The sequence below is a fragment of the Anolis carolinensis genome, chromosome 1, assembly GCF_035594765.1.
Source record: "Anolis carolinensis isolate JA03-04 chromosome 1, rAnoCar3.1.pri, whole genome shotgun sequence".
In the NCBI taxonomy this organism is placed as follows: domain Eukaryota; kingdom Metazoa; phylum Chordata; class Lepidosauria; order Squamata; family Dactyloidae; genus Anolis; species Anolis carolinensis.
Genome location: NC_085841.1, coordinates 156,899,461 through 156,919,022, shown reverse-complemented (window position 1 = coordinate 156,919,022; position 19,562 = coordinate 156,899,461). Strand labels below are relative to the sequence as shown.

Sequence of the window (19,562 nt, the reverse complement as noted above, 5' to 3'; positions counted from 1 at the left end):
GCAAAGTGTTGTCAAAGGTTTTCATGGCCGGAATCACTGGGTTGCTGTGAGTTTTTTCGGCTGTATGGCCATGTTCCAGAAGCATTCTCTACATTCACACTTGCCACCAACAGACAAGAGTTCTTTTTCCCACTCTGGACATTCCACAGATATATAAATCCCACTTGCCTAGTTTCTAACAACCTCTAAGGATGTCTGCCATCGATGTGGGCAGAAAATGCTTCTGGAACATAGCCATACAGCCCAGAAAACTCATAGCAACCCAAAGCTGTGAACATTATTTACTTGAAATAACAGTTCTCTAGCAATTTCTAGCGCTTCCAGCACAATTCTGTTGTCAGCTTTCAGTCACATATAGGGCAGTTGTAGAGATGGTGGAAAATAGAATAACCTGCAAATAATCATATTCACAAATGCATAGCTTGTGGAAGTGGAGGAGCAAAGTAGTTCTAATATCCAGATTGTTCTGAAACTAGTTGCTTAAACCAATTATTGCCAAGTGGTAGAAATCACCACTGGACAGTGAATCAGGACTTGTACTGTGTATCATAACAATTGGCTGCATTAGAGGTGGGGGGCTGCACTGCCTTCCCCATAGGACTTATGATGTTCCCACACAAGTCCTCTACCCAGATTTTTTATGGAACAGGGTGAGTGGGGTGAGATAAATTAAAAATATGAATATATGAAAAAAAGCATTTTCTGGGCCTAAAAAGCCCAAAGATAGCCTCTCAGATAACCTGATAAAAGGACATGGAAGAGATTTTTTTTAGTTTTTACAAGACCACATTTACTGGGAGGGGGAATTCGTTTTAGTGGAATAGGAGAGGCCTTTGGGGGACTCGGAAAAGATGACAGGGCACATGTAGCTACCACATGTGTTAAAGGCAAATGGATTCCAAGGAATTTTGCCTAAATATCTTAAAACTGTTGCTCTTTTTTGATGGATTTGAATATACTTTGGATATAGTATAATGCAGAAGGGGGGGGGGGGATGCCATATTCTTACTAAGTATGCAGAAATTGTATGTAAGGGTTAACTATTCTATTTCATGGTGTAATCATTGCATTTTTATGCCTGTTTTGGCTAAAAAAAGGAAAGAGCAAATAATACACGATTAAAAAATCATGTCAGTATTATGTACTAAATATTATCTATTATTAAAACTTTTGAAAACAGCTTGCTCAGATTTATTTATTTATTTATTTATTTACGGCATTTATATTCCTCCCTTCTCACCCTGACGGGGACCCAGGGTGGATCACAGTGTACACATATATGGAAAATATTCAATGCCATTAGACAAACAACACACAGGCAGACACATAGGCTATTTTACTTTCCAGCTTCTAGCTTTGTTGAGGGTATGCTCGATTCCGAAATTCACAACAGTATTCAGAATGCAGAGTTACATATTTTAAGATTCTCAGAAGATGCTGCAGTTCTATCAATGATTTCATTATATGACTCACTGTCCTCTTTTCAGCCAAGTGCTTTTGGACTCAGTCAAGAGAATAACCATAGCTAAAAGGAGGTGGGTGAGCAAAGATATTGTTCATACAGTGCAGCATGTTATGCAAAGAGGGAAGCCTGGAGTGTTCCCTGTGCTAGCTAAACTGTTTGTATCAGACAAAGTGGTTTTCCCTGCTGTAAACAGTCTACACTGCACAGTGTATGCAGATTTTCTGACAGCAGTATGTTGGGATAATGAATCAAGGCTGTGTTGATTACGTGAAGAAAAGGAAAATACCGAATTAGGGTGCCCAAAAAGAGGGTGCTACTATTACATGAAGAGACATCACACTGGCAACGAAGGTCCATATAGTTAAAGCAATTGTATTCCCCGTAGTAACCTATGGATGTGAGAGCTGGACCATAAGGAAGGCTGAGCAAAGGAAGATAGATGCGTTTGAACTGTGGTGTTGGAGAAAAATTCTGAGAGTGCCTTGGACCGCAAGAAGATCCAACCAGTCCATCCTCCAGGAAATAATGCCTGACTGCTCACTGGAGGGAAGGATATTAGAGGCAAAGATGAAGTACTTTGGCCACATAATGAGAAGACAGGAAGAGAGAAGATTAGAGAAGAGAATGATGCTGGGGAAAATGGAAGGAAAAAGGAAGAGGGGTCGACCAAGGGCAAGATGGATGGATGTCATCCTTGAAGTGACTGGCTTGACCTTGAAGGAGCTGGGGGTGGCCATGGCCAAGAGGGAGCTCTGGTGTGGGCTGGTCCATGAGGTCACAAAGAGTCGGAAGCGACTAAACAAATAAACAACTATTACATGGTGGTGACAATTACATGATAAAATACGGTATTCTGAATCAATTTAAAAATATTTTTAGATATTCAAATAGAAATTATTGCTACTAGATTCAAAATTATTTTTTTACAACCAGCCTTTTTTCTATTACAGGCATATAATGTTTCCACCGGTAGTGAGCATCTTGTTTGGAAAAGACATGTTTTTGACAGCCAAGGAAAATATCAGAGAATTTGAAGAACACTTTCAGAACTACGACAATGACTTTGAATATGCGACCCAGCTTCCTGAATATTTTATGAAGTAAAGAAGTAATGTTTCTGTTTTACAGTAAAAGTTAAATACTTTAAAGTGCACTAGAGAATAATCAGGGCCAGCACTGGTTAGTATTTGGATTGAAGACTGTGCTGGTACAGCTGTACCAGAACCTTCTATTTTACTTTCTTGCTGCATATGTTTGCAGCCATAGGACAGGCCACCTGTCAATCACCATTAAGTTTGGTTCCGCCCCCTGTTCAGGGCTCTGGGAGGGAACGAGCCATTTTTAAGTTAGTCTCTCTTGGGAAGTTCAGCTGTAGGACATACACCAGCTCGTCCCGTAAAAGGCTTCCTATTTCAAGACCACCAGGGTTCAAGACCACCAGGGTTCAAGAATACCAGGGATAAAGACCACCGGGGATAAAGAGCACCAGGGTTAAAGTATACCAGGGATATTGACCGTCCCAGGATACAGAACAACAGCACAGAAACATCTGAAAGCCTCAGCTGGTAGGTCCACTCAACAACCAGACGCACTTGGGAGTTGGCAGTGGGTCCCAGACCAGCTAGGCCCAGATAATAGATAGCCTGGGAGGGGTTATAAGAGGGTTTTCACCATTATTCAAAGCCTATCACCTGTCCTGTGGGACTAGACTCTTTGAAGATTTATTATTTGTTTGTCAATAAAGACTTTGCTATTTCTTTAAAGACTTCAAGGCCATCTTTTCAGGAAAATTCCTCAACGACCCTTCTTTAGGCCCCTGGTTTCCCGCTGGGCGTAAAGCGTATGTCCTATATAACAGACAGTCAGTCACAGGCCCAGCGCGTGACAGAACAAAGACCACCAATGAATACCAGGTGTTATAGTCTATATTTCAGAGATAGGAACTAGCAAAGCTAAAAAAACAAAATGTTTTTTTCATTCTGTGAAAGGTATGAGAGTGTTAGTTTAATGTGATACATTAAATCTACTTGAATAGAAGTTAGGTTCCTCTTTTGAAAATAAAGCACCCTTAACTTGCAGCAAAATTCTGAACATTAAAAAATGAAATGTTTGTATACTACCAAGACTAGTATTGGAAGAGACAAAATAAGAAGAGATTTGATAGGTATACACACAGAGACTTGCAGCTCTTGATCAATCAACAGATACAGAGCTACAGATATGGAAACATGAATAATAACTTCATTACAAAACTGTTGTGGTGTTGCAAAACTTATGTATATCCACTGGATCTTCTAAATGGTGCTTGCTTCCAGTATCCAAAAAAAGTGGAGTCCATTGTAGTAGAACAGACAGTCCTGTAAAACGTAGTGCATGTATATATGTACCAGGTCGCATATCCAAAAGTCTAAATCCTGTAAATAATAAATATTATTCCATGTATATCATATTTTGGAAGGGAATGTTGATTGTCCATAGAAGTAGAAGATAGTTCATTGATTGTTTGTAAATAATGAAGGGTTTTATATTACCTATATTTCTCAATGTGTCTAAAACATCACAAAAACAATGTTTTTTGTTGAATTTTAGAAAGTGTCTGTTATGATATAGACAGAATATTTCAGTCCTAAGCCTCTCTTAATATAGTAGTTTGATACCAAACTTTAAAAACAAAAACATAATTGTCATATTTTACTATCCTCCTATTGCTGCTTCAATACTCATGCCCAAGGTTATCTCGCCCTGCAGCTGCAAATGCAAGCGGTTGACCCTGGCCATGTTTATTTATTAAGTGTCTGCTTGTTGGAGTACATTTTCAAGGTTAAATCTTGATTTTCCCATTCAAGTCAGCTTTTTGCCCATCTGCAATAGCTTTCTGATAACAACATTAAAGTTATTTTATGTACCTTTGTGTAATTCTATAGGTCCCTTTAACTTCCTCTTTTTTATTGCAAATAGTGAAAATTGAAGCATAGCTGCTAATAAAACTAAACAGCCACTTAGGTTTCTATAAATAGAATGAAGGCAAAGAATGTAGGCTGCTTTGATCAGTTCTGCTTCCAATACTTTAGCAATACTGCAGTTGGAAGAAAACCGGCACTACCTGTTTTCTGTGCACTCTGCTTGTGTTGACCAGCAAGACAGGATTTTCTCACTTTAGTGGCTACTGTGAATTGAAAGGTTTTATTAAGAGAAAAATAAAGATGGGAGTTGAAGACCACTTTCTCACTCAGCTCACTCAGTGGGAAGAACACTTGCAAAACATAGATCTAGATTTTTTTTTTCCCCAGCTAGTAGTGAATGGCTTTGCTTTCCCTGACTATAAAGCTGTCTCACGCTGGAGGGAGAGAGAGAAGAATGAGTCTGTATTAGTCAAAACAAACATTTAATGTACTGTGGCTATACAATTTGGCAGCCCAGCATCACTTATAATGCATATTAACTGTGGTAAAGATATGTTGAATGATTTCATGAGTGAAGGTATCCAGATGCATTTCATCAGTTATTTCTCCTTTTTTGTAGGAAGTGGTCTAAATCCAAAAAGTGGCTCCTCAAAAGTTTTGAAAAGGTTGTGTTATATGCAGATAAAACTAATCCTCCAGATGATTCTTATAAGGTAAACCCCCATAATGCTGTTAATATTGATATTAACTATTACTTAACAGTTACTTAACAAGGAACCATGGTGGCACAATGGGTTAAATTCTTGTGCCGGCTGAACTGCTGACCTGAAGGTTGCTGGTTCGAATCCAAGAGATGGGTTGAACTCCCATCTGTCAGTTCTAGCTTGCAGGGACATGAATGAGAGAAGCCTCCCAGATAACACATCCCGGTGTCTCTGTATAGACGGCCAATTCTCTCACACCAGAGGCAACTTGAAGTATGTTCTCAAGTCACTTTTGACACGATTAAAAACAACAACTCACTACCTGACAATTATTTATGTACGAATCAGCTTAGATGCAGTAGTATAAAATCATTGCTTTCTGAAGAGGGCTATAATTTTTTTCTTACCTGCTTCCTAATAATTCAAGGTGGGTCACAACATAACCACAAATACATAATCATAAACATTATATAAAATAGACATATTAAAACATATTCCTATGAAATGCATATATTAAAATACACAAAAATGTTTAAAATTTAGTAAACACAAGGTGTGAGTTTAAAATTCATTGTTAAAACTGATTCGATAGGCCTGTTGGAAAAGGTAGATCTTCAGATGTGTTTTAAATTCCAACAGCTCATTTAGCTGTCAGAGCTCTTCCGACAGATAATTCCGCAGTTTTGGGGCGGCCAATGAAAAGGTCCTCTGGGTGACAGTTACCAATTGGAATGTGGCTGGATGAAGTAGCCTCCCCCTCCACCCCGAGGATCTCAGTGTCTAGAGCAAATTGTACCAGAAAAGATAATCCTGCAGGTGACCTGGACCCAAACCATGTAGGGCTTTAAAGGTTGAAATCAACACTTTGTACTCTGCCCAGAAACTAACTGGCAGCCTGTGGAGTTACTTTAATATTGGTGTAATATGCTCACTTCTAGAGGTTCCTGTAACTAGACTAGGTTGTGTTTATGCAGAATATATTCAAATTTTGCTCTTTTTTCCTTCTTTTTAAATTTTGCAATAGACAACATACCAGCGACTCCTGGATACCTTGCAAGGAAAAAACTTCGGTGCTAATTATGGTCTTTTACTCCTCTGGGCATCTCAAGCAAATGCAGTTCCTGTAAGTATGGTGTTGGGGAAAATCCCTCAAATTAGTAAATTGAATTTTGAAACATTCTTCATTGATATAGAGTACTGCTATGAAGAGCTGCCCATTTGTCATACCCCCACATCCTTGAGCTTAGAGGATGATGTGGCTTGTGAATTTGGAGCTGCTGATTCATAAACTGGACCCAAACCTTTTCCCAATGGCCAGGAGCCTGGAGAAGTTAAGCTAGGATCCATGTAGGCAACTGCTGAGTCCAATTCAGACATCAGGTAGTTCCCATTTCATGCAAGAGCTAGGCAAACCTGCGAGTGAGCATTCCATATTAGCCATCACCAGAATCTAAAGCATTATGCAATAAGAGCTAGAAGCCAAGCTAGGGCTAGTGGATAGGTTACAAGCTGTCTGTTGTATATATAAGCTGAAATCTACTGAGGTTTGAATTACTCGAGGATGACTGACCTAGAAATGGCGGCATGCACTCTTTTCCTTTAAGTCATCTACTTCCTGATGAGACCTTGACAAAGCAATCACTGGTGAGAAGGGTACTCTGATTGGCAGGACAACTATTTCTTGTTATTGGGAAAACTGGGGATCAGGTACAAGGGTCTAGCAAACCCAGGCCTGCAAGCCGGATGCAGCCCCTTGGGCTCTTGCCTCTGGGCCCTAGACGCATGGCATAGTCCCGGCCCCAGGCCTTCCAGTCACATGCGGCTGTGCAGAGCTCTCCTGAGAGCTCTGTGCAGTTGCATGACAAGCCGCCCTCTTCATGGGAGAACATAGCAGGCCACAGTGTCCTCCTGCAAATAGGAGCACCCTGCAGGTACACATGGCTTTGTGGGGCTCTCCTTAGAGCCCCAAGCAGTCACTTGTGAAACCTTCTCCCTTCCCCGCACCAACTGCGCCCCCCCCCCCGGCCTTCCTCTCACACCAACTCTCCCCCCTCCTGGCCCGCATGTGGCCCTTTCTAAAAACGTTTGCCCATGCCTTGTCTATACCTCTGCTCCTAGTGTCTCAACTACCTTAGAACTATGGTGCCTGAACATGGATGGGACAGACAGGACCAGAAGCCCAGTGCGTTGTTTGCCATGGGTTTATTAATTTTTAAAGAAAACTTTCTGATTCTAATTGTGATATCTAACTTCCAACAACCTTTGTTTCCACAATCAACTGAGAGACTTAGTAATTTGACTCATGAAAACGTTTTTAGATACACATTATAGAAAAGAGTTAGAATTAAAGGGAAAACTCCAAATTGAATGAGTGGAAAAGTAAAGGGACTTTCAGAATTAATGATATTACAAAGTAATAAGGATAAAAATTGTATTGCGAGAAAAAAGAACTTTGAATACAGTAAGTACAAGGTTAGCCTGTTGTTGTTGAAGCTAAAACTACTGAAGGCTACTATGATCAAAATTCTTGCTGTGAAAAGCCGAATGCCAGGTATTTAAACAGAACTGATATGAGGAGAGTTGGAGTGACATCTGATGGTAGAAAGGAGTAAGTGCAAGTAAAAAAAATAAATTTCTGCTTTTTTCTTTGGCATTGGGTTTACTGCTACAATGAGCGATGTGACAAGATGAAAAGGTTATATTTTTGAAGCAAGGAAAGGATCATTAGAACTATAATTAGCAGATATGAATAAAAAAGTCATAGAAGAAATGAAAAAGTTCCCAATGTGAGGCACATGACCCTCATAGGAGCAATTTCATTTTTAATGAGGGCAATTGGAGAATGAGTTATTAACAGTGCATTTTTTTGCATTTATTATGGTTCTAGGGGCCTCATACACAGTATATAAATGTATATTGTGACATACAGGATCATTCACATGATATTTGATCTTGGAAATTTATTTATTTATTTACAATATTTATTAAAAATACAGAAATATTTTTATGTCCTGCTGGACAGGCCAAAGGATTTACCTTTCTCACTATCCTGGTTCTCATCTGAAATGCCTATTAGGAGCATGAGGTGAAAGCAACTTTTTTGTTTCGTTGTTGTTCCAGAGCAACTGGCATTCAGAGAGATGCTGCCTCTGACCTTGTCAGTAGCTATTGTGATTAGTAGTCATCAGTATTTTCATTTTTCATATGTTCAGCCAGTCTCCCTTTTAATGCAGTGTAAGTAGATTCTGGCTTATGAAATCGAAAAGTTCATAGATTATTGCTTCTGACAATTTCGTTTGGTTTTCCTTTAGATTGCATTCTGGACGCTTGCATTTATTCTGTCTTGTCCTTCTTTCTACAAAAGTGTCATGAAGGAGCTAGAATCTATTTATGGCAGAGCAGGTAAATATGCCAGAATATATTACTGATAAGTATTCTGTAACTAGTTTAAAGAAAATAGTGTGTTCCCATTATGCACATCCTTTTTAGGGGGGTTTGGTAGGCTTTCCCTCAAAATGACAACATGTGCACATTCACAAAATAGATATCATAACAGACATGAATTAGTACGAACAGGTTTTGTAAAAGGCAAGCTAGTGACCTGATTCAATGATAAATGAAAACTTACAACTAGAATATATTCCTGTATGTACCTTAATGTCAGTATTAGCAAAATAATAATAATAACATGACAAATCCTGCCTGCTTCGCACTTTCCAAACAAGGCCCAGCTCTGATTTTGCTGCAGTTTAAATCCACATTGAATGGAAATACAATATTTGGTGGGAAAATGATTAATATTATTTCAACATGTTGACACTTCTTTTGCCCCCACCTTCCACTGTGTAGTGGTTGCAGCTTTCTCCCATATAGGTTAATGTTAGAGGGAGTAAAGAAGGATCCTACTTCTAGCCTCTGCCACTCATCCTTTCTCTTTGCCTCTGCCGTTTCCTTCTCATCTATGCACTGTTCACAAGCTCCGTTATCCTCCCATCTTAGAGGATGAGGAGAAGGGACCCTTCCCAAGCCCTCTACTCTTTATCCTTCCATCTGGGATAAAAATATACAAAAATGTTAAAAAGAAATAGAGAAAATCATATTGTATAAACTTTTGCAGCAAAAGAAGTTGTCAGCGTATCTGAAGATGATCTTAAGAACCTCCCATTTATCAAGTGGTGTATTCTGGAGACAATACGGTTAAGAGCACCAGGTGCCATTGTCAAAAAAGTAACAAATCCAATTAATGTTCAGGTATGTTTGCAGCAGTGTGTTGAAGTCCTTTAAAATTTATTGGATTGTATAAGTAGAGTATAACTGTATTATATTACAGTAGTATTAAAGAAACAAAATCAGTACATACATGTAAAGGGGACTACATACTTTTCTGATACAGCTCAATTTCTACTGCTTTCTGAATCCATCTTAGTTTCCTATTTATATCTTTTTATTTCCTATCACCCTCCCTTTCCCTCTCTCCCCTCACATCAACATTTGTGATTCAGTTTTGGTTTTTGTTCAAATTGCTGGATCATGGATATGGTTTGATTTAGTTCTTTGTATTTTCTTTTTCCCTTCACTTTGGCTATCAGTTCTTTTCAGTTTGAGACCCAGTTCCCCATATTATATCTGTTTATATTCTTATTTAATGGGTTAAAGTCCTTCAGTCAATAATGTTAAGAATGAATAAAGAATTCATTACGTAAAGTACACAGGACTGAAGGTACAAATTACATATTTAACTTTAATGATAGCTTCTGTAATACTATTTGCCCATTCTTTTTGAGGAAGAAATGGGCAACTGTGGCTTTCCAAATGCTTTTGCCTCATGGCTCTCCTCAACAATTAATTAGAAATTATAGGAGTTGAAGTTGAAAAGCATCTTGAGGACCAACCACAGTTGCCCAATATAATCATCAATTGCTGGTTTGACTCAGATACAGAAATTGTCTATTTGTAAACTTTAAAATATATTTATTCTGTTTTTAGAATTTTGTTATACCTGCTGGTGACCTACTGGTGATGTCTCCATATTGGTTTCATAGAAACCCACAGTATTTTCCTGAACCCAACACATTTAAACCAGTAAGTTACTGAGAGCTGTTTTGCATTAGAAAGCATTAAAGCTATCTGTTTGCCCTCTTGTTAGTGGATATGGAGCCTTTTATATAGACACTGCCCGGCCACGTGTTGCTGTGGCAAGTATGGTGGTATGGGAAATAAAGTATTGAGGAATAGGTGGTAGTTAAGGTAAAGGGTAAAGGTTTTCCCCTGACATTAAGTGCAGTCGTGTCTGACTCTTGGGGTTGGTGCTCATCTCGATTTCTAAGCCGAAGACTGGTGTTGTCCGTAGACTCCTCCAAGGTCATGTGGGATGACTGCATGGAGTGGCTTTACCTTCCCGCCAGAGCAGTACCTATTGATGCACTCACATTTGCATGTTTTTGAACTTCTGGGTTGGTAGAAGCTGGGGCTAACAGTGGGGGCTCTCTCCGGTCCCCCATTTCAAACCTGCGACCTTTCGGTCCAGAAGTTCAGCAGCTCAGCACTTTAACACGCTGCGCCATCAGGGGATATTATTTCCTAAAGGTTGTGAATGTACAATATTTCTGATTTTTTTTTTGTCTGTTGGAGGGAAGTATGAATGCTGCAATTAGGGAAAATGATTAGGATGTAATGGCCTTGCAGCTTTAAAGCCTGGCTGTTTCCTCCCTGAGTGAATTTGGGAGGTGTTAGCTGGCCCTGATTGTTTCCTGTCTGGAATTCCCTTGTTTTCAGAGTGGTGTTCTTTGCGAAATTTTATGTGCGTCTACTGTCTGTGGCCCTAAGAAAACAGAGGATTTGCCAGACTTTGATGATGGGAATACTTTGTTGGGAGGTGTTAGCTGGCCCTGATTGTTTCCTGTGTGGAATTCCTCTGTTTTCAGAGTGTTGTTCTTTATTTAGTGTTCTGATTTTAGAGATTGTATTGTTCTGTTTTATTATACCACATTAATTTTTATATATTCTGATTTTAGTGTTTTTGAATACTTGGAGCCAGATTGTATTCATTTTCACGGTTGACCGCAACACAATAATAATAATAATAATAATACTAATAAAAGATAATAAAAGATAGTTCCATGCGCAGTAATGCTATGTAGTAATTACAGTAGAGTCTCACTTATCCAACTCTCGCTTATCCAACGTTCTGGATTATCCACGGCATTTTTGTAGTCAAAGTTTTCAATATATTGTGATATTTTGGTGCTAAATTCGTAAATACAGTAATTACTACATAGCATTACTGTGTATTGAACTACTTTTTCTGTCAAATTTGTTGTATAACATGATGTTTTGGTGCTTAATTTGTAAAATCATAACCTAATTTGATGTTTAATACACTTTTCCTTAATCCCTCCTTATTATCCAACATATTCACTTATCCAACGTTCTGCTGGCCTGTTTATGTTGGATAAGTGAGACTCTACTGTATATTGATAATCTTGTATTATCTGCTTAGAACTGGATTATATGAGGCCCCTTCTTCACAGCTGTATAAAATGCACACTGAAGTGGATTATATGGTAGTGTGGCGTCAAGATAATCCAGTGCAAAGCAGATAATATAAGATTATAAATGGGTTATATAGCTGTATGGAAGGGCCTTGAGTCTACACTGCCACATAATCCAGTGCAAATTAGATAATCTGTGGAAGAGGCCTAAGAGAGGCCTAAGTCTGCCTGTCCCCTCGGCTGAGTTGGTTGCTAGGAAACCAAGTGGGCAGAGATTTGCCCTGTAACTGGCAGCAATTGGATAAAAACAATTATTCCTTCCCCTCTAATTAGGACTTTATTTTTCTTTTCTTTTTGTTGTATCAACCTAGAGGTGTGGATGATGGATTGTGTTGTCAAATTTGGAGGTTGGGGGGGGGGGGGGTGTTTAGTTTTGTTGTTTTGCTCGGTGCCGGGATTCCATCACTCATTTATATATAGAGATACTGCATGACCTTCTGTTAACTGCATTGGGGAAATCATGCCTGATTCCTACTTATGTATGTATGTATGTATTTATTTATTTTATATACCGCTCTCTGTGTGAACCGGGGAGTTTACTGGAAAGGGGGAAATGACAATGACATTGGACCAGGCATGGGCAAACTTCAGCCCTCCAGGTGTTTTGGAACCGCTCCTTGTGTCTTATCATTGGCTTGGAAGGTAAAATATTAAGGGGAAAATTGTTTTTGTGTGGGCCCAAACTGCAACAATGGGGCATCACTCTTAGGAGGGTTCTAGTAGACCCACTAATTCGCCCCTTGGACATCGGGCTGAGCATTGATATTCAAGATTCCCCAGTTCTAAGTCATGCTTGTTCTACCTCCCAGTCCCACAACAAGACCCCACTCTTGTTTAGTCACCTTCCCATTTATGATGATGCCAAATCAACTGACCCCTCTCTCCCATCAGTGGAGAGAAGCTCCTTTTTTAAACAAACAAGTACCTTTGGAGGCTTTCCTTTCCAGGACAGCTGACTAGTCCCGGCAATTGGCAACTCCACCCAGTTCTTCCATCAGGGGGAAGAGGGCTTTCATGGAGGTGGCCCCATTAAGGTGATATGGGGGAGGAGAAAGCACGGTCACTATCAACCCAGGGAGAAGCGCAACAGAGTTTTTGCGACCCTGGAGAGGTTTAGGTGTGGTAGTCTTCAGGACAGACCCCCCCAACCTTAAGGTCCTGCTTTTGAACGCCAGATCCGTCAATGGTAAAACAGCTGTCATCCAGGATTTGATCCTGGATGAGGAGGCGGATCTGGCATGCATCACCGAGACGTGGCTGGATGAGCTGGGAGGTGTGAATCTCACCCAGCTGTGTCCTCCAGGTTTCGGGGTGCATCCAACAGGCCAGGGTTGGGGGGCGGGGAGGAGGAGTTGCGGTGATCTTTCGGCAGTCCATCGCCCTGATCAGATGCGCCGTTCCGCAATCCCCGAGGTTCGAGTGTGTTTTCCTGAAGGTGGGAGCCCGAGACAGCTTGGGGATTCTGTTGGTGTAACGTCCACCCCGCGACCCAGCAGTCTCTCTGTCTGAGCTAGCAGAAGTGGTCTCCAATGCGGCCCTTGTCTCCCAACAACTGATAGTTTTGGGAGACTTTAACATTCATGCCGAGACCACATTGACAGGTGCAGCTCAGGATTTCATGGTTGCCATGACAACCATGGGGCTGTCTCAAGTTATATCTGGGCCCACACATCAGGCAGGACACACCTTGGACCTTGTTTTTATTGTGGACGGTGGGACAGTCAGAGTGGAAGAGCAAAACATTCTTCCATTGTCATGGTCTGACCATCATCTGATCTGTTTAAGTATCGCCGTGCCTTCTAACCTCCGCAGGGGTGGTGGAGCCATTAAGATGGTCCGCCCCAGGAGACTGATGGATCCGGATGGGCTTCTGAGGTCTCTTGGGGATCTTCCTGTCCTGGAGACTGGCGATCCTGTCGATGTCCTGGCTGATCGCTATAACAGTGAGCTATCAAGGGCATTGGACACGATCGCTCCCGAACGTCCCCTCTCACTGCGTAGAATTGCGTCGACTCCTTGGTTCACCGAGGAGCTGGCTGTGATGAAACGTAGGAGGAGGGGACTAGAGTGCATCTGGAGGAAATCTCAGGACGTGTCCGACCAAGCACGGGCTAAAGCCGCTATTAAGGCTTACTCGCAGCCAGGAAAGTTTTCACGACTGCCCGCATAGCGTCTGCAGCCAACAGGCCATCGGAGTTGTTCCGAGTTGTTGGGGAGCTCCTGCGGCCTCCTGAGGCCCAGGGGTTTCCTGATGACTTGGCAACTCGGTGCAGCGATTTCGCGCACCATTTTGCAGGCAAAGTTGCTCAGATACGCCGTGAGTTGGACTCTAGCTTAACTGTGGTCTCAGCGGAGGTAACCGAGGTACCTGTCTGTGCGATCTTATGGGATTCTTTCCGGCTTGTCCTTCCTGATGACATGGAGGGGATTCTTGGGTCTGTGAGGGCGACCACCTGCGCTCTGGATCCTTGTCCTTCTTGGCTGGTGAAGCTGGCCAAAGATGGGTTGTTGGATTGGTTTGTGGCTATTATAAATGCCTCCCTGGTTCAGGGGTCAGTTCCATCCTGCTTCAAGCAGGTGGTAGTAAAACCATTATTAAAAAAGACCTCGTTAGATCCATCTGTATGTAACAACTACAGGCCAATTTCCAACCTCCCATTTCTGGGCAAGGTTCTGGAGCGGGTGGTTGCTACGCAAATGATGATTTTTTAAATCTGCAATTACTTCAGTGAGAATTTTAGTGTTTATGTTACTGCCAGGAGTATTGAGATACCAAGAGTAATCTGTCAAGTGTCAATAAGGACTTCACTATCATCTCATGTGGAATTTAAAATTTATTGAATATCTCTCTCTCTCTCTCTCTCTCTCTCTCTATATATATATATGGATAGATCCTTACTTGAGGATTATATAAGGTTACTAGCTGTGCCCAGCCACGCGTTGCTGTGGCGAAATATGGTGGTATGGGAAATAAAGTATTGAGGAATTGGTGGTAGTTAAGGTAAAGGGTAAAGGTTTTCCCCAGACATTAAGTCCAGTCGTGTCTGACTCTGGAGGTTGGTGCTCATTTCCATTTCTAAGCCGAAGAGCCGGCGTTGTCCGTAGACTCCTCCAAGGTCATGTGGGATGACTACATGGAGCGGCGTTACCTTCCCGCCGGAGCAGTACCTATTGATGCACTCACATTTGCATGTTTTCGAACTTCTGGGTTGGCAGAAGCTGAGGCTAACAGTGGGGGCTCTCTCCGCTCCCCCAATTCAAACCTGTGGCCTTTCGGTCCAGAAGTTCAGCAGCTCAGCGCTTTAACACGCTGCGCCATCAGGGGATATTATTTCCTAAAGGTTGTGAATATACAATATTTCTGATTGGTTTTTTTTGTTTGTTGGAGGCAAGTATGAATGCTGCAATTAGGGAAAATGATTAGGATGTAATGGCCTTGCAGCTTTAAAGCCTGGCTGTTTCCTCCCTGAGTGAATTTTTTGTTGGGAGGTGTTAGCTGGCCCTGATTGTTTCCTGTCTGGAATTCCCTTGTTTTCAGAGTGGTGTTGTTTGCAATATTTTATGTGCTTCTACTGTCTGTGGCCCTGAGAAAACAGAAGATTTTCCAGACTTTGATGATGGGAATACTTTGTTGGGAGGTGTTAGCTGGCCCTGATTGTTTCCTGTCTGGAATTCCCTTGTTTTCAGAGTGGTGTTGTTTGCAATATTTTATGTGCTTCTACTGTCTGTGGCCCTGAGAAAAGAGGATTTGCCAGACTTTGATGATGGGAATACTTTGTTGGGAGGTGTTAGCTGGCCCCGATTGTTTCCTGTGTGGAATTCCCCTGTTTATTTACTGTCCTGGTTTTAGAGATTATATTGTTCTGCATTATTCTATCCCAGTAATTATTTCATATTAAAGAAGAATCTCACTTATCCAACATTCGCTTATACAATGTTCTGGATTATCCAACGCAGTCTGCCTTTTCATAATCAATGTTTTTGTGGTCAGTGTTTTAAATTCATTGTGATATTTTAGTGGTAAATTTGTAAATAAAGTACAGTAGAGTCTCACTTATCCAACATAAACGGGCCGGCAGAACGTTGGATAAGCGAATATGTTGGATAATGAGGAATTAAGGATAACCCTATTAAACATCAAATTAAGTTATGATTTTACAAATTAAGCACCAAAACATCATGTTAGACAACAAATTTGTCAGAAAAGTAGCTCAGTACACAGTAATGCTATATAGTAATTACTGTATTTATGAATTTAGCACCAAAATATCACGATATATTGAAAGCATTGACTACAAAAATGCGTTGGATAATCCAGAACGTTGGATAAGCGAGTGTTGGATAAGTGAGACTCTACTGCAAATACTACATAGCATTACTGCGCATGGAACTACTTTTTCTGTCAAATTTGTTGTATAATATGATGTTTTGGTGCTTAATTTGTATAACGATTACCTAATTTGATGTTTAATTGGCTTTTCCTGAATCCCTTCTTATTATCCAACATATTCACTTATCCTGCCGGCCTGTTTACGTTGGATAAGTGAGACTCTACTGTATATTGATAATCTTAAATTATCTGCTTAGAACTGGATTATATGAGGCCCCTTCTTCACAGCTGTATAAAATGCACACTGAAGTGGATTATATGGCAGTGTGGAGTCAAGATAATCCAGTGCAAAGCAGATAATATAAGATTATAAATGGGTTATATAGCTGTGTGGAAGGGCCTTGAGTCTACACTGCCATATAATCCAGTGCAAATTAGATAATCTGTGGAAGAAGTCTAAGTGAGGCCTAAATCTGCCTGTCCCCTAACTGAAACCTGGCTGTCCCTTGGTTGCTAGGCAACCAAGTGGGCAGTGATTAGCCCTCTAAACTGGCAGCAATTGGATAAAAAAAATTATTGCTCTCCTTCTAATTAGGACTTTATTTTTCTTTTCTTTTTGTTGTATCAACCTTGAGGCGTGGATGATGGGTTGTGTTGTCAAATTTTGAGGTTGGGGGGCCTGTACTTTTGTTGTTTTGTGAATTGCCGTGATGCCATCACTCTTTTATATATATATATAGATGCTTCATTTGAGAAATAATATTCAACTTCTTTACACAAATTGGGTATTAAAATGTTTTCTTTTTATAGGATCGTTGGAAGGAAGCAAATTTAGAGAAAAATCATTTCTTGGAAGGCTTTGTAGCATTTGGAGGAGGAACACACCAGTGTCCTGGGAGGTCAGTGAAACAAATGGAGATTATCCAGAACAGCCATACACTGCAATTCAGTCCTAGTTATTTTTAAAATTATAGAATCATAGAGTTGGAAGAGACCTTGTGGGCCATCCAGTCCAACCCCCTACCAAGAAGCAGGAAAATTGCATTCAAAACACCCCCCAACAGATGGCCATCCAGCCTCTGTTTAAAAGTCTCCAAAGAAGGAGCCTCCACCACACTCCACTGCTGAAGAAAGTTCTTCCTAATGTTTATGTGGAATCTCCTTTCCTGTAATTTGAAGCCGTTTTTCCGCGTCCTAGTCTCTATGGCAGCAGAAAATAAACTTGCTCCCTCTTCCCTATGACTTCCCCTCACATATTTATACAGGGCTATCATGTCTCCTCTCAACCTTCTCTTCTGCAGGCTAAACATGACCAGCTCTTTAAGCCACTCCTCATAGGGCTTGTTCTCCAGACGATTGATTATTTTAGTTGCTCTCCTCTAGACACATTCCAGTGTGTCAACATCTCCCTTGGAGCCCCCAGATGGCATAGTGGACTAAGTGACTTGAAGGCTGGGTTGCTGACCTGAAAGCTGCCAGGTTCAAATCCCACCCGGGGAGAATGCGGATGAGCTCCCTCTATCAGCTCCAGCTCCATGCGGGGACATGAGGGAAGCCTCCCACAAGGATGGCAAAAACATCAAAAACATCCAGGCGTCCCCTGGGCAACGTCCTTGCAGACGGCCAATTCTCTCACTCCAGAAGCGACTCAAGTTGCTCCTGACACGAAAAAAAATCTCCCTTAAATTAGTGTCCTGAATTGGATACATTATTCCAGGTATGGTCTGACTAAGGCAGAATAGAGGGGTAGCATGACTTCCCTTTCTATAGACTGTATTCTGTTTTCAGTAAAGTGTTGGTGTGGCTCCAATGCAGGTTGTTCTAAGTATAGATTATTGCAAAATAAATGATCAACAGGTTGAGTGTCCCATATCTGGAATTCCAAAATCATCTACATAAATAGCTGAGACAATGACTCCTTTGCTTTCTGAAGGTTCACTTGTATACAAACTTTGTTTTATGCACAAAATTATTTAAAATATTCTGTATATCTTTCAGGTTATGTATATAAGCCCTATATGATAAATAAATGAACTTTGTGTTTCAACTTGGGTTCCATCTCCAAGATAGGTATTCCAAAATCCAAAACACTTCGGGCCCCAAGCATTTCAGATAAGGGAGACTCAATCTGTAATGAATAACAGCAGGGGGCCTTGCTGCTGAATATCTGTTAATATAGTTTAGTCTCAATCTTTTAAAATTGAGAATTTATTTTGATTGCCAGATATATTGATTTAATGTCAGCTTACATTGTGATGTACATTTATCTGCTAATGTAGAAATCGAAAAGCTAACGTAAAACTGTCAAAGACAGAACGCCACCAAATAGAGTACAACACAGTTTATTGAGGTTACAGAACTAAAAAATGCCCGTAGGAAACAAAGGACTAGGCAAACACTTGTCTTCAGTGTGAAAAGTAACAGAAACAGCTTCGTTTGAATTAAAACGGTACGAAAGAATAAACCGGATTAAACAGGAGTTTAATCCGGATTAAATCAAAAGTGCTTACTTCAGCCTGGCAATTTAAACAAACAAAAGTTGGTAAACAGAGGTCAAAATGAACACAAAAAACTGGCAGCAGATTCCTCTCTGCTACTCAAAAGCTACAGATGAGTAACTCAGGCTGTTTACTCCTCCGTGCAACGAGCGAAATCCAGGTCCAGGCACATCAATCAGGGTAACGGCGGTCAGCAGGGTCCCAATCCGGTCCAAGGTCGAAAGCCAAGCGCAGACGTCTAAAGTTCCACAAGTTCCACCGATAGCCACAGAAGGGATAGTCCAAGGTCGTAGTCAGTCAGTCAGTCCAGCGTCAATCCAGAGTAGGCAATTAATGTCCGTCAAAAAGACGACGGAGGTCCAAGCTATCAAGATTAAACACAAGTTGCACAGAAAAACCCTACACAGTTCCTCCCGCCGTCTATGCCCAGTGTCCTTGGTAACTTACGTATCCAGCAACGAATCACACCCGTCTTCAGGAAGTTCCCCAACAAGAGCCCAAGCGTTCGTCCAGATTACCTTGCCCAACGCAATTAGCCATTGATCCTAAACCCCATTTTATCCCAGTTCATAACTCCTCATCGCTGTCAGCTGCTATCCTAATTCCAGGTGCCTCATCATCATCATCCTCATCAGAGCTAAAACACCTTTGACTACGCCCCACAGCATCCCCAGCTGTGGATCCCGCTCCATCCCTCCAGCCCGTCCATGGGTCTGATCCTGCAACCCGCCAATCGTCTCCCATACTGTCATTGCCGGTGACACCCAAATCCTCCCTTACACGAGTCCACTCCATGTCATCCTCCTCTGAGCTAACCATCTCTTCCTCCATTCGCTCGGTAAAACCCTCAAATGAGTCTTCATCTGTTGGTTCTGCAAATAAGTCCCGGAGCCGTTTCCTTTCGCGCTCCTCAAAAGAGTCTGACTCTCGAGGAGTCTTACGACCCCGTCTCCTAGTATCGGAGCCAGAAGGCTCAACCATAACAAAAACTGTATGCATGTTGATATAACATAAGGAGTCTATACATCCATTTTTACAACTGCCTAAAAGTGTTAATGTAGTTTCCCAATATTTTAACAGAGCAAGCCATTTAATCTTGTTGAATCTTGCC

At 41.1% G+C, this 19,562-nt stretch overlaps 1 protein-coding gene across 2 annotated transcripts in view; it reads left to right on the top strand.

The window, feature by feature from the left end:
* LOC100555389 (24-hydroxycholesterol 7-alpha-hydroxylase) overlaps positions 1 to 19,562 on the top strand; it is a 35,310-nt gene that overhangs the window by 9,043 nt on the left and 6,705 nt on the right. For both annotated transcript variants that reach the window (XM_003215366.4, XM_062957141.1), the window contains exons 4-10: positions 2,416 to 2,565; positions 4,988 to 5,081; positions 6,097 to 6,195; positions 8,384 to 8,474; positions 9,190 to 9,323; positions 10,059 to 10,154; positions 16,764 to 16,852. In XM_003215366.4, coding sequence (XP_003215414.1) covers positions 2,416 to 2,565; positions 4,988 to 5,081; positions 6,097 to 6,195; positions 8,384 to 8,474; positions 9,190 to 9,323; positions 10,059 to 10,154; positions 16,764 to 16,852 — 753 coding nt within the window. The remainder of the gene's footprint in view (positions 1 to 2,415; positions 2,566 to 4,987; positions 5,082 to 6,096; positions 6,196 to 8,383; positions 8,475 to 9,189; positions 9,324 to 10,058; positions 10,155 to 16,763; positions 16,853 to 19,562) is intronic.